This window comes from Mesoplodon bidens (assembly GCF_964165515.1).
Source record: "Mesoplodon bidens genome assembly, chromosome: 4".
NCBI classification, from domain to species: Eukaryota; Metazoa; Chordata; class Mammalia; order Artiodactyla; family Ziphiidae; genus Mesoplodon; species Mesoplodon bidens.
In genome coordinates this window covers 18,873,668-18,889,286 of record NC_138160.1, presented here as the reverse complement: position 1 = coordinate 18,889,286, position 15,619 = coordinate 18,873,668, and the positions used below count along the sequence as shown (strand labels likewise).

At 35.2% G+C, this 15,619-nt stretch overlaps 1 protein-coding gene across 2 annotated transcripts in view; it reads left to right on the top strand.

The window, feature by feature from the left end:
- CDH12 (cadherin 12) overlaps positions 1–15,619 on the top strand; it is a gene marked incomplete at its 3' end in the record, with an annotated part of 276,138 nt that overhangs the window by 189,938 nt on the left and 70,581 nt on the right. For both annotated transcript variants that reach the window (XM_081233542.1, XM_081233541.1), the window contains one exon: positions 9,477–9,644. In XM_081233542.1, the coding sequence (XP_081089668.1) occupies positions 9,477–9,644 (168 nt within the window). The remainder of the gene's footprint in view (positions 1–9,476; positions 9,645–15,619) is intronic.

Genomic DNA, 15,619 nt, shown 5'->3' with positions numbered 1-15,619 from the left:
CCCTGACTGATATTTATTCCTTTCAGTCTTTAAAAAAAATGTTTTAGTGTTTTAAAACCCCATAGTAAAATTAAATCATGGATCAGACTTTATATTTTGAGCTAATTCTTTATATAAACTACTATGTACATATTTATAATGTTTTATGGCCTGATCATGCCTTTGACTTTAATTCAGAGAAAAGCCTTAAAGGATTTAGAGTCAGTGCTGGTGAGATAAAAACAGAAGCTCTTTTCCTCTTCAAGAGTGAAATAGGAAATAGACAATTATTAAGATTAAACAACACGTGCCATTACCACTTTTGTAATATTTTACATATATGCAGTAAAATTACATGACTAAAAATGCACCGCAGACAATGGTTTCCTTGTATTCTGCCTTGTCACACTTCACGAGAAATCTGTGTGAACTCCACTGCCTTATTTTAGAAACCATTGAATGCACACATCTGCAGATGGAACTAAGACTATTTGGTCTTGAAAGGAAAATACTCCAAGGGGATGTGATACATGCCTTTCGGAAGTTGTAGAGCTGTCAGGTAGAAGAGGAGCTAGCTGTATTCTCTGCTGCTCCAGAGGGCTATCAATGGCATGAATTACAGGAAGAAAGAATTTTGGTTTCATTAAGAAAAATAGATGTTAATGATTGTCCATAAATAAGAGGGGCAGGCACCTCATGAGATTGTGAGCTTCATATTACTGGAAGAGTTAAAGCGGTAATGAGTGATAAGCCAGTGGTGCTGGATTTGGGTATGGATTTCCTGGGTTTGGGTAAATTGATGCACATTTATTTATAACCAATGACCTGACAGGTCCTGTGCTACCAGGATACTGAGATGCATCAAGCTGATGCTCAAATAGATCCCCATCTACTCGGGTCCTCAGAAGATTACATGTGGGTTTTCTAGGACACCACTCTATGATACATAGTCTGACTACTGGGCACTAGATATAGACTCACGAGAGTGGGGAAACTCCTGAGAAAAGAACTCTTAGGGAAGTGACTTCTAAATCTTAAAGAATAGTTAAGGCATGTTATGGTGCAAAGTCCTACCATAATGTCTTTAAATTTTCTTCCTACCCAAGAAAACCTGATAACTCTTCTTATCCCCAAAATACATAACTGGAAACAGTTTTTTTTTATTTTATTTTATTAGTTTCTGCTTTATAACAAAGTGAATCAGTCATACATATACATCTGTTCCCACATCCCTTGCCTCATGCATCTCCCTCCCTCCCACCCTCCCCATCCCACCCCTCCAGGCGGTCACAAAGCACCGAGCTGATCTCCCTGTGCTCTGCGGCTGCTTCCCACTATCTACCTACCTTACGTTTGGTAGTGTATATATGTCCATGACTCTCTTTCGCTTTGTCACAGCTTACCCTTCCCCCTCCCCATATCCTCAAGTTCATTCTCAAGTAGGTCTGTGTCTTTATTCCCGTTTTACCCCTAGGTTCTTCATGACCTTTTTTTTTTTTTTTTAAATTCCGTATATATGTGTTAGCATACGGTATTTGTCTTTCTCTTTCTGACTTACTTCACTCTGTATGACAGACCCTAGGTCTATCCACCTCATTACAAATAGCTCAGTTTCGTTTCTTTTTATGGCTGAGTAATATTCCATTGTATATATGTGCCACATCTTCTTTATCCATTCATCCGATGATGGACACTTAGGTTTTTTCTAGCTCCGGGCTATTGTGAAGAGAGCTGCAATGAACATTTTGGTACATGTCTCTTTTGGAATTATGGTTTTCTCAGGGTATATGCCTAGTAGTGGGATTGCTGGGTCATATGGTAGTTCTATTTTTAGTTTTTTAAGGAACCTCCATACTGTTCTCCATAGTGGCTGTACCAATTCACATTCCCACCAGCAGTGCAAGAGTGTTCCCTTTTCTCCACACCCTCTCCAGCATTTATTGTTTCTAGATTTCTTGATCATGGCCATTCTGACTGGTGTGAGATGATATCTCATTGTAGTTTTGATTTGCATTTCTCTAATGATTAATGATGTTGAGCATTCTTTCATGTGTTTGTTGGCAGTCTGTATATCTTCTTTGGAGAAATGCCTATTTAAGCCTTCTGCCCATTTTTGGATTGGGTTGTCTGTTTTTTTGCTATTGAGCTGCATGAGCTGTTTATAAATTTTGGAGATTAATCCTTTGTCAGTTGCTTCATTTGCAAATATTTTCTCCCATTCTGAGGGTTGTCTTTTGGTCTTGTTTATGGTTTCCTTTGCTGTGCAAAAGCTTTGAAGTTTCATTAGGTCCCATTTGTTTATCTTTGTTTTTATTTCCATTTCTCTAGGAGGTGGGTCCAAAAGGATCTTGCTGTGATTTATGTCATAGAGTGTTCTACCTATGTTTTCCTCTAAGAGTTGGATAGTTTCTGGCCTTACATTTAAGTCTTTAATCCATTTTGAGCTTATTTTTGTGTATGGTGTTAGGGAATGATCTAATCTCAAACTTTAACATGTCCCTGTCGAGTTTTCCCAGCACCACTTATTGAAGAGACTGTCATTTCTCCACTGTACATTCCTGCCTCCTTTATCAAAGATAAGTTGGCCATATGTGCGTGGGTTTATCTCTGGGCTTTCTATCCTGATCCACTGATCTATCTTTCTGTTTTTATGCCAGTACCACACTGTCTTAATTACTGTAGCTTTGTAGTATAGTCTGAAGTCATGGAGCCTGATTCCTCCAGCTCCGTTTTTCGTTCTCAAGATTGCTTTGGCTATTCGGGGCCTTTTGTGTTTCCATACAAACTGTGAAATTTTTTGTTCTAGTTCTGTGAAAAATGCCAGTGGTAGTTTGATAGGGATTGCATTGAATCTGTAGATTGCTTTGGGTAGTAGAGTCATTTTCACAATATTGATTCTTCCAATCCAGGAGCATGGTATATCTCTCCATCTATTTGTATCATCTTTAATTTCTTTCATCAGTGTCTTATAATTTTCTGCATACAGGTCTTTTGTCTCCTTAGGTAGGTTTATTCCTAGATATTTTATTCTTTTTGTTGCAATGGTAAATGGGAGTGTTTTCTTGATTTCATTTTCAGATTTTTCATCATTAGTGTACAGGAATGCCAGAGATTTCTGTACATTAATTTTGTATCCTGCTACTTTACCAAATTCATTGATTAGCTCTTGGAAACAGTTTTTTAAAAAATATACACCTTATCTGTGTAGTCATGTACACCATATATATATATATATATATATATATATATATATATTGCAGTACGCAGGCTTCTCACTGTTGTGGCCTCTCCAATTGTGGAGCAAAGGCTCCGGACACGCAGGCTCAGTGGCCATGGCTCACAGGCCTAGCCATTCCGCGGCATGTGGGATCTTCCTGGACCGGGGCATGAACCCGTATCCCCTGCATCGGCAGGCGGATTCTCAACCACTGCACCACCAGGGAAGCCCATGAACACCATATTTTTAATAAAGCTTAAGAATGTACTAGCTTTAAAAAAAAATCTATTACAGAAGCAGTAGGAAACTAATTCAGTATAGAATTTTAGTTAGAATGACCAATACAGTCCTATGAAAATGACTTTGATGAAAGAATTAGAGCAGCTGTTTATAGTTACGTCTTGGAAAGAACATTTCCAGCAGAGAGAAGAGAGGGTACAAAGCTCTAGTGAACAAAGGAGTGAGTTGTGGAAGATAAGATCAGAGAGTTAAGGTCAGGGAGTGTGAAGATGGAGGTTATGTGAGGTCTTTAATCTGAGTGACCTGGACAATCTCTGAGGATTTCTGATTGGAGGGGCTCTGTGACTGCTTCATGCTCAGACCTAACCACTGTGACTGCTCTTCGGAGAACAGACTAGTGGTCTAGGTCTCCTCTGGACTCTAATCCTCAGTGAATGGAGAATGCAGCCATTCATCCATTGTTCATTCTACCTTTCTGTATCTATCTCTACCTATCTCGATCTATCTATCCATCCATCCATCCACCTAATCTATCTGAATAGTCTCAAATTAATAATAAGCATTTTCCAGCTTTATTGAGATATAATTGGCATATAACACTGTGTAAGTAAGTGGTATACAACGTGTTGATTTGATACACTTATATATTGCAAAATGATCACCATTATAGTGTTAGCCACACCTCCATCAGGTCACATAATTACCATTTCCTTTCCATGGTAAGAACTTTTAAGAACTACTCTCTTAGCAACTTTCCAGTATATAATACAGTAATATTAATTGTAATCACCATGATATACATTCTATCCTTATAACCTATCCACCTTATAATTGTAAGTTTGTGCCTTTTGACCAGAATCTCCCTATTTCCCCCTGACCCACAGCCCCTGGTAGCCACCAACCTACTCTGTTTCTATAAGTTCAGTTGTTTTAGAGTCTACATATAAATGATATCATAGAGTTTTTGTCTTTCTCTGTCTCATTCATTTCATTTAACATAATGTCCTCAAGTTTCATCTATGTTGTTGCAAATGGCAGGAATTTTTTTTTTCATTCTCATGTCTGAATTATTGAATTTTATTCCATTATATCACACCTTCTTTATCTAATCATCTGTTGGTGGACACTTCTGTTGTTTTCATATCTTGACTACTGCAAATAACGCTGCAATGAACATGGAGCACAGGTATTTCTTCAAGATCTTGTTTTCACTTTCTCTTGATACATACTCAGAAGTGGAATTGCTGGATCATATGGTAGCTCTATTTTTTACTTTTTTTTAAGGAACCTCCATAGTATTTTCCATAATGGCTGTACCAATTTACATCCCTATTAACAGTGTACAAGGGTTCTCTTTGCTCCACAACCTTGTCAATACTTTTTATCTCTTGCTCTTGACTTATTGATAACAGCCATACTAAAAATCATGAGGTGATACGTATCTCATTGTAATTTTGCTGTATGTACTTTTCCCTGACGATTATTGATGTCAAGCACCTTTTCATGTAACTACTGGCCATTTGTATGACTTCTCTGGAAAAAAATTCTATTCAGTTTCTCTGCCCATTTTTAACTAAGATGTTTTTGTTTGTTATTGAGTTGCATGAGTTCTTTTATGGTATGGATATTAACTCCTTATCAGATATCTGATTTGCAAATAGTTTATCCCATTCCATAGGTTGACTTTTCATTTTTGTCTATTATTCCTTTTGCTATGCAGAAGCTTTTTAGTTTGATGTAGTCTTACTTGTTGATTTTCAAGATGTCTTCCCAGAGAGTTTATTTATCTTTGAAAACCACTATCTCTTGTTGATTTTAAAGATGCCTTCCCAGAGAGTTTATTTATCTTTGAAAACCACTATCTCACTTCTCTCCCACTCTGTGATCTTATTTTATACCATCCCTCTCAACAGTGGTATGCTGCAGCCATGTCAACCTCCAAGTTCTATACTTGTATGCTTTGAAGAAGTAGTGCTCTCCTCCTTTTCGCCCCTGGGATACTCCTGCCTGGGTTCTTTCTAAGTCAGCCTCTTCCACTTCTCTGGGATTGCAGTCTTTCCTCAGAGAGGACATTTTTATACTACTTTCAAGAGGACTTTCTTTCATTTTCCTCATAACACTAATCACCATCTGAAATTAGATTAATCATTTAAGAGCTTTTTTATGACCTCCTCACCACTTTACATGAACACATACCCATTAAATGTACATTCCATGAAGGAACCTTATACAGAGACTCTATCAATTATTTTCCCAGATGAAACCAGATGATACTCAGTTGGGCAATTTGAGATTAGTTTAATAAAAAGACTCTTTATTAAAGTGCAAGCAGATTGTAGGGAAACCATAAGGGATAAGGCTGAATCTGGAGAAGAAATAAGTGGATTCATTTACCACAATGGGGTTAAAGGAATGAGGGTGTTCTAGAGACACAGGCAGAGACCATGGCAGGAGAGAGTGTGGAATGGAATGTGGGGGATCCATGGAAAGAAAAACCCAACCTCATTCTCCTTCTACCTTCTAATCTCCTGTCAATTGGCCCAGGGCAACTGGAAACCAGAGAGCAGAGAGAAGTCTAGAAAAGTATATATAGTGGAATTGGAGGGGCAGATGGAAGCGTCTTTGCCATTATACCCTTAAACCTAAGAACAGTGCCTGAATGAAACATATATTTTAGTACAAGTGTTGACTGAATCTACTGTCCCATGTTTCAGTCCTGCATTTTAGCACTCAATTCAAGAAAAAAACTCAGATAAAACCAAATCCTTGATGATCACTTGTAATATTTCATGATTTTTCATATATAGTATTGCATTATTTTCATCTCAAAATGTTTTCATCAGCATATCTAACCCATTTTTACAAAATAAGTTGAGATCCACCAAACCTAAGGGACTTGCCTATAACACCAAGGTGATTGCAAAGGGAGAATATATCCCCTGGCAGATTAGTATCCTTTGGTACTATAAGGTTTTATAACCTTAATTTAAGGTTATAACTCTCTCAACCATATATTTCCATTCATATTGGCAGAAATAAACTCTATTTTTCTCATTCTTAATTTTGCTCTAATTATCTTGCATATGTTGGAAAGTTCATCAGTACAAGACCATACCAGTATCCAATGTAAACTTGCTTATCTACTCTTTTATTTTCCAAAAAATAGGATTTATTTCATAATTATTTCAAGTTAATTAAAGTTTGTGGTATCACTACTGTGGAGATCTGTGGAGTATTTATACTGTTTTATAAAATGCATGTTTTTTTCTTTTTAATCTTAAACTATTATCATACAAGTTTGTTGCTGTATTTTTATATACAAATACTGAAAAATAGAGATGGATACTTGAACCTAAATCTAAGATCTGAAGTGACAGAATGTAGCATTTCCCTCAGTTGGTTGCATTTTGCTATGGAAGCACTTTAGCCCAGTCCTTTTCAAGTTTCCTCCTTGCTCAAGACCAGGCAATCCATTTTCATTTGTTTGGTTTTAAATGTTAGGAAGTATAGAAACAACTAATGACCATAAGAAGAGTAACTTTTTGAATAGGAGATTCCCCATCCCCCCCACCAGGTTTTTTCAATAGGTCACAGTATTTAAGGATTCTCTACTCACAATGAATTTTGTTGTCAGCCTGATTCCCCAGATTCAACTCTAAAAAAATTCTAGAATGCCATATGTTATTTCTCTGGGACAGTGGCTCCTAATGAAAATGGTAGTGGGAAGGGGAAGCACATCATGGTAATCAGAGGAGATTTCCTTTGAAACTACATACACAACCCTTTCTTCTTTAAATTCTAACATACAGTCTCCCAAAAGCAGCATTAAACAAAAAGGATGGCTGGAAGTGGTGGTTAGATCACCTATCAGACATAAAATGGAGGAGTGCAGGGCAGTTAGTGGTATTCATGACAATTATATCAAAGCATCAGAAAAAAACTCTAGTCTTAAATAAGTCTGATAATGCTTATTTGCTCTCTTTTTCATAGAATCAATGTTTTACATATGTATACATATATCATAAAATTTATATATCAAACATATTTGTAAATTATTTTGAAAATTTTCATACCAGAAGTTAAGTGAGAGAGTGAGAAATGTACATATATACTTACTGGAAATGAACTGAGTAAAGATAAATCTGGTCAACATCAGGAAAATACAGTATGAGTATGAATTAAACCCAAGCATTTATCTAGAAAATATAAATATTATAAGGCAGGCAGAAGTCATGTAGCTTAAGGCATGTAGGACCAGGCCACTGAGATGCAGAGATGAAGAATCTTAGTTAAGACACTTGGAAATGAAACATCAGAAATCCAAGCTGAAGAAAAGACAAACAGATTGAAGTAAAAGGGTGTCAGTAGCAGTGCATGAATAAAACAGCAGGAGCAAAAAATGGAACTTGCCTTTTTTGCAACAATTTCCTGCCAAGGGCTAAAAGAAATTTCAGATTGTAGTTGTCTGAATTAGCAAAAGAACAGCATTAGGTAAGTATAGATAAAATAAGGATGTATATTCAGTTTGTGCTTAGGATTCTATATTTTGTGTTGACAATTGATATTAAATTTGTTATTCATATATGCCTTATTATTTAAGAAATAATATCAAAGGCACATGGGTTTAAGACAAATTTTCTGCAATATCTCCCTAAAATCATTAGGTATAGATTGAAATTTGTTATAAAATTTATTCACAATTTACCTGCAATAAATCCAGAAGGTTTTAGTTGTTACACTATGAATAAATATAAATATAAATACAGACATAAATATAAATATAAATTAGTTCTACACTCAAACTCAAGAACAGGAAATGAGTAGGCTATGTAAATATGTATATATATCATGATTCATGATTATAAATTATTTATAGGGACTTCCCTGGAAGTCCAGTGGTTAAGACTTCACCTTCCAATGCAAGGGGTGCGGGTTCAATCCCTGCTTGGGGAGCTAAGATACCACATGCCTCGTGGCCAAAACACCAAAACATAAAACAGAAGCAATATTGTAACAAATTCAATAAAGACTTTAAAAATGGTCCACATCAAGGGCTTCCCTGGTGGTGCAGTCATTGAGAGTCCGCCTGCCGATGCAGGGGACACGGGTTTGTGCCCTGGTACAGGACGATCCCACGAGCCGTGGAGCAGCTTGGCCCAAGAGCCATGGCCGCTGAGCCAGCGCGTCTGGAGCCTGTGCCCCGCAACGGGAGAGACCACAACAGTTAGAGGCCCACGTACTGCAAAAAAAAAAAAAAAAAAAAAAGGTCCACATCAAAAATAAATGAATAAATAAATAATTTACAGGTTCCTTCCTTCGTTTAGCCAGTCCATCCACTAGTCACATGGTCAACACATTCTTATTGAGCTTTTGCTAACTGACAAGCACTCCATTAGAGGTTATAGTATAGTAACTTGGTGACAAGAGAGACAAAATCCCTGCAATGGCAAAGTTTAATAAGATCTAAGTAAAAAAAAAAACCTGTGGCTAATAAAAGTAAGAGGAATCCTGAAAGACAAAATAAAATACACAAAGGAGATATTCAAGTGTTCAAAGAAGCAAAGTAATATATATATATATATATATATATATATATCCCAAAACCTAGATAAGAATGAAGAGGATGTCATTCTTTAGAAATCTTACCTTCAGTGTAACCACTTAATTTTTTTAGTATATATCTAAAATATATATTGTCTAAAAATTTAATTCTTTTTTAAAGGTAGGAGCATTCTGTATAAATTATGTCTAACTTGGTTGACTTAGTGAATGAAGATCATCTTTTAGAGCCAATACATTGTTCCTTAACCATATTCCACAATGCTGCACAGAATTTCACTATATGGCTATTACCACAATATATTTAATTATATCCTAACCATTGGATGTTTTGGGTGTTTCACTTTTTAATACACAGAATTTTTGTTAGCATGTTTTTTTGCTAATGAATCTAGATAGAATCATTTTCGTGTTGTGGACTATTTTATTTTGGAAAACTCACCATTTGTGATATTTATCTTTTATTTTTTCCCCCCTTAAGGTGTTATTAGAACAGCTTTGCCAAACATGGACAGGGAAGTCAAAGAACAATACCAAGTCCTCATCCAAGCCAAGGATATGGGCGGACAACTGGGAGGGTTAGCTGGAACGACAATAGTCAACATCACCCTAACAGATGTCAATGACAATCCACCTCGATTCCCAAAAAGTATGTTCTTTCCTGTTAAGTCGAAATCAGTGCAGCTTTTTAAAAACTGTTTTACATTTCATTGAATTTTACAGGAATTGTAATAATTTTCCAGACACTTTTTGTCTTTAGGAAGCAGAAGCTAAAACTTAAATGTCCTCAGAATTACATTTTTTCTATTAGAATCATGCATAGTGTGATTTTAATAGAAAAAATATATAAATGAGTCAATAATTGTATGAATCATGTTATCAATTCTTATAAAAGTAAAATATTCACAATAGGTTGGGATCTTGTCTAATTTCTTACTAGTTGAAAAAGTAATATAAATTGAAATGTACAATGTAATTTAAGATTTATGACATATATGCCACTCTACTATTTGTTATATCATATAATTAGCATAAAATTTTCTGCCTTCACTTTATCAATTATATGTGTTGAATCATTTCTGCATACTTCCCTGGAGATATCAGATGACATTGAAGTGATGCTATTTCTCTACTTTAGTTGTATTTTATTTTAGTTTTGCAGTAGGTGAAAATTGCTACACTTTCTATGATAATAGAATAATTCACACCTATATCTTCTCTGTAACTCTATCTTTCTTATTGAAAATGAATACTTCTCACTTTTGTTACATCCAGTTTTCTTTTGCAGTATTACATTTAACACCAATAAGTACCTGTTCGATTTCTGGTACATTTTCAAGGATTATAGTTCAGTGTTCCTAGGATTTAGAATATAGAAACTGTTACTTCCATTACTTATATAAGTGATTTAATGAACTCACTAGACACTCATTTGCATGAACAGCTTTAAAAATCAAAACAAAGCAAATCATTTTCTTCTTCTAACTCCAGGAGAGTTTGAGTTTATCTACTAAAGTATATAACAATGAGAATATTTAACTAAACGGATATTTTATTCCTTTAGCTGTGTGGTTTTACATAATTTACTACTTTGTCATTTTTGTCTTAAAATTATCAAACTATATTTTCTTATGGAAATACCCTTACTTAGTGATCAGAAAGTCAGTGTACTGAACAAAGGTTATAAAAGTGGCAATTAGAAATCATCATACTTTAGCAACTGGGATGTATATGACAAATGACTAGTAAATAATAGGTTATGACTAATAACACAGAGTACTAAAGCAACACTTTCCTTGCTTTCTATTCAGGGAAACTGAAAAAAATATAAATAAATATTTCAAAGGAGAAAGAAATAATACATTTGATTCTCTAGAATATTAAAAAAGAACATGTTCCCACCTCAAAAAGACTGATTTTTAACAATTTTACTGCTTATTTGTGGCAATCTGTAATAGCTAATTGAGGAGAGTAGTTTGAAAGATTGTTCTACTTTTACATAAAAGGTGACATTGTACATTTGAATTCTGTTTTGGATTTGTGCATAAAAAATATGGTCAATTTAGAGTATAAGAAATAGCAGAGATCTTCCTAGGTAGTGTCAGTATTCTTATTCACAAGGATGATAGTGAGGTTTTTCAGATGAAGAGTATAAACCTCAACCAGCGGAAGTCTGTATATCTTCTTTGGAGAAGTGTCTATTTAGGTCTTCTCTTGCACTGCTGGTGGGAATGTGAATGGTACAGCCACTATGGAGAACAGTATGGAGGTTCCTTATAAAACTAAAAATAGAACTACCATATGACCCAGCAATCCCACTCTTGGGCATATACCCTGAGAAAACCATAATTCAAAAAGAGTCATGTACCAAAATGTTCATTGCAGCTCTATTTACAACAGCCAGGAGATGGAAGCAACCTAAGTGTCCATCATCAGATGAATGGATAAAGAAGATGTGGCACATATATATAATGGAATATTACTCGGCCATAAGAAGGAACAAAATTGAGCTATTTGTAATGAGGTGGATAGACCTAGAGTCTGTCATACAGAGTGAAGTAACTCAGAACGAGAAAGACAAATACCATATGCTAGTACATATATAAGGAATTTAAGAAAAAAAAAAAAAAGTCATGAAGAACCTAGGGGTAAAACAGGAATAAAGACACAGACCTACTTGAGAATGGACTTGAGGATATGGGGAGGGGGAAGGGTAAGGTGTGACAAAGCGTGAGAGAGACATGGACATATACACACTACCAAACATAAGGTAGATAGCTAGTGGGAAACAGCCGCATAGCACAGGGAGATCACCTCGGTGCTTTTTGACCACCTAGAGGGGTGGGATAGGGAGGGTGGGAGGGAGATGCAAGAGGGAGGGGATATGGGACCAGATGTATATGTATAACTGATTCACTTTGTTATAAAGCAGAAACTAACACACCATTGTGAAGCAACTATTCTCCAATAAAGTTGTAAAAACAAAACAAAACAAAACAAAAAACAAACAAACAAACAAAAAACCCTCAACCAGTGGAAGGAAACAACTTCTGGTATGGATGAAGGGTAATTTGCAAAAGTTTGAACAGCCATCCAGACAAATAGGCTGGAGTGCAACAAAAAAATGAAAATATCTTAATGGGAGAGAAACTAGAGTATGGTTAGGGAACCAAGATGGCATGCTCAGGTCCCAGGGAGACAGGAAGATCAATTCCAGATCTTATCTAGTGAAAAGAATCTGTACAAAGCAGCAGGCTGGTTTGGAATTTATTCAAAGTTGAATCTGTAGATCTAAGCGTAACTAGATGAGACCCACTAGGAAAGATTATGGGGTTAAGGGCATTTGAACTTTTAGAGCATTTTCATCCTGTGTCAGGAATTTTATCATTTTCGTATGTCCCTTCCTCAGAAACACTCTGAGATCTTTATTTTCCACATTTTACTGTTAAGAAAACTGAGACTTAGATTAACTTGCCCAAGATCAACAAAACTGGCAAAGGTTTTTTTTTTGATACTAAAGTTCAAATTTCTTTTAGTTTAACATATGAAAATGAAAAGATATTCTTTTATTTTACCTGCCACTCTGAAACCATATTTTTTAGACACGGCTGCAAAAAAGTCATATCACATAGGCTGAATTGTTATCATAAACAGAAATGAGAGGGTAGAAGGAATATACCAAATAGATAACTGTGATCTGATTATTTTCTTCCTGTGTTACATGCATATTCGAACTATAGCCTGAATGTGTAATAGGTGAGAGATATTTTTGAATCATGAGAAAGAAGAGGGTTTTCACATTTTTCATGAATAAAAAATTAATTCCCTTGAAACCTTACATGCCTTTGTGTCAAGCCCTTTTTACTGTACTGTCATTTTGAATTATATCCTTCAGAGGAAAAAGACAGAATACATTTATAAACAGAAAATCCACCTCTTTAGAAGCCAGTGCTCTTTCTGCAGGAATATTTCTCACATGGATCAATTAAACTAAAAATATGACATGAAATGACAAACTGAAATAATAACTTTTGAATGTAAAAGTCAAGAAAACAAATATTTCATACATAATATTACTTAACAAGAGAATTTAACACATCTAGCTATATTTGTTCATGTCTGTTAAGCAATTATGCTGAAAAAAATAATCTTCCTTCAGATGAACTTCATGGAGCTACATTTTTTTCATTGCTTAATAATACACAAGATAATTTCTTAAAATTTACTAATCATAATTCGTTTTGGCTTTGTGTGTGTATGTATGCATGTGTGACATTGTTAAGCACCCATTTCCATCCGTTTCCTTCTATAAATCTGTTAGATGAAAATAAAATTAAATGTCATGGCCATTTGTAGGATGCAAGTATAAATAGTTTGATGTTTTACTGTTGCAAAATAGATGGTTCCTGAGGCATCAGAATTTCCTGCCAATTTCATTTGATGATGGTGACAATGATATTTACTAATAAGTTACCATGTCTCATGCATTATGCAGAATGATTTGTATATATATTCCCATTTAGCTTTACAATGACGGTATAGTATTTTCTCAGTTTTAGAAATAAAAGAACAAGAGTATATAATTAATAAAAGTTAAGTAACTTGTCCAAGATCACACAGCTCCTAGGTAGGAGAACCCAAGACCTAATCTTATGAAGGGACTTCAGAACGTTTTATCACTTTCCCAGTTAAAAGGCAATTTGCCTTTAATGCCTGTGTTTTGCCCCAAAAGTCCTACAGAAAGAACTGTTCACAAAGGAGGGAATACTGTTTCAGAAATAGAAATAATACCAGGCACGTTAAAAGAGCTCTACCTGTAGTCATATAAAAACAAAATATTTTCTTTGTAAAATCTTTTACATATAGTCATATAGCTTCCATCTACGATAATGAAGGACATCCGTAGAGGATTTCCATCTGTCAGAATAAGCTACCGCAGGCTTCCCTGGTGACGTAGTGGTTGAGAGTCTGCCTGCCGATGCAGGGGACGCGGATTCGTGCCCCGGTCTGGGAAGATCCCACATGCTACGGAGCGGCTGGGTCCGTGAGCCATGGCCACTAAGCCTGAACATCTGGAGCCTGTGCTCCACAATGGGAGAGGCCACAACAGTGAGAGGCCCACGTACCACTAAAAAAAAAAAAAAAAAAAAAAAAAAAGAAAACTACTTAGGTGAAATAAAGCCCTTCATAGTTTACATAAAAAGGGAAAATGTGTAGGAAATGTAAAGAAGTGTTTGCTTCTTTTTCTTTTCTTTTTCAATATAATAAGCATTTAAGATAACTGTTTGTAGGGTAAATGGATAAGACTGCAGAAAATAAGACATTAATATTTATTTTATGACAAATTCTTAGTCATAAATAAAACAGTATTTTAAAGTAAGTCTGTTTTTTGGGAATTCCCTGGCACTCCATTGGTTAGGACTTCGAGATTTCACTGCTGTGACCCAGGTTCAATCCCTGGTTGGGGAACTAAGAAGATCCAGCAAACCAACTGCAGAGCGAGGCCTAAATAAATAAACTAATAAATACATAAACAAAATAAAGTAAGTCTGTTTTCATCAAATGCCTACCAAACATGTTTATATTGACTGTTTCTAGTTATAGGACAATTGATTCAGTTATAAGTCAATAAAATATTATTTGTACAATAGTTATTTTCTAAAACATACAATTGCATCCAATATTATACCTAGAACCATGAACCCAATTATATCCAGATGGGGTACAAAGTCTGTTTCTCTTTGTTTACCATTTACCATCTTTATACCTGGAAAACTATAAGCTTTGATACTGAAATTTACTTGGTAAAACCATGTAATAAGTCATTCCAAATATAGAATTAAAGAGTAATTTAATTTTGACAGCTACTCAGATCCAGCCTTAGAAAATGTACCATCACGTTCTGCCAGGTGTCCAGAGTTTGATTGTCATGGGGATGACTGAGATTGACTACTAAAGATATAAGTTCATGTGTTAAGTTTATTTTTAGATAAAATATTTGTACATATTTATATTTTTACATTTATATATATATATATATATATAAATTTGAGAATTCAAAACTTTATATAGATTTATATATTTATTTAAATAATATCATGGGAGAAAATTTTTCCTGGATTTTGAGTGCCCAATATATGCCTGAATATGTAAATATGTGTATGCTGAGAATCACTTCAGTTCTTTTCACAATCTCTTTCTGTGACTGTTAGGGAGTGAATTATGTACAAATCTCTCCTCCCAACTTATTTGGAGACTCTGGCCAAGGGCCTGATTCCTACCTGTAGATCAAGTACTAATAACTGTTAACACCCTCAGCATGTTTTTAAATGATGCCTCTGAGGCAAAGGTGGAATTTCTGTTCTTATCACTACCTCCAATATGCTATTTTAGGTGAAAGAATGAGAAAGAGAAGATGGTGGCAATTACTCTGAAAGAATACCAAAAGAGGCATGACTAAAATAATGGGTCTTATGTGAGCTCCACTACTATTTAAATGAGAATGACTACTTCAGCGTCACTCAAATATTTGAGATTGGAAGGGTGGCGTGGACCAACTGGTCTGCAAAGTTAACTGTATAGATCAAATGTAAGTTAAGGCTTTCCTTAATTGGAACTGGGTGT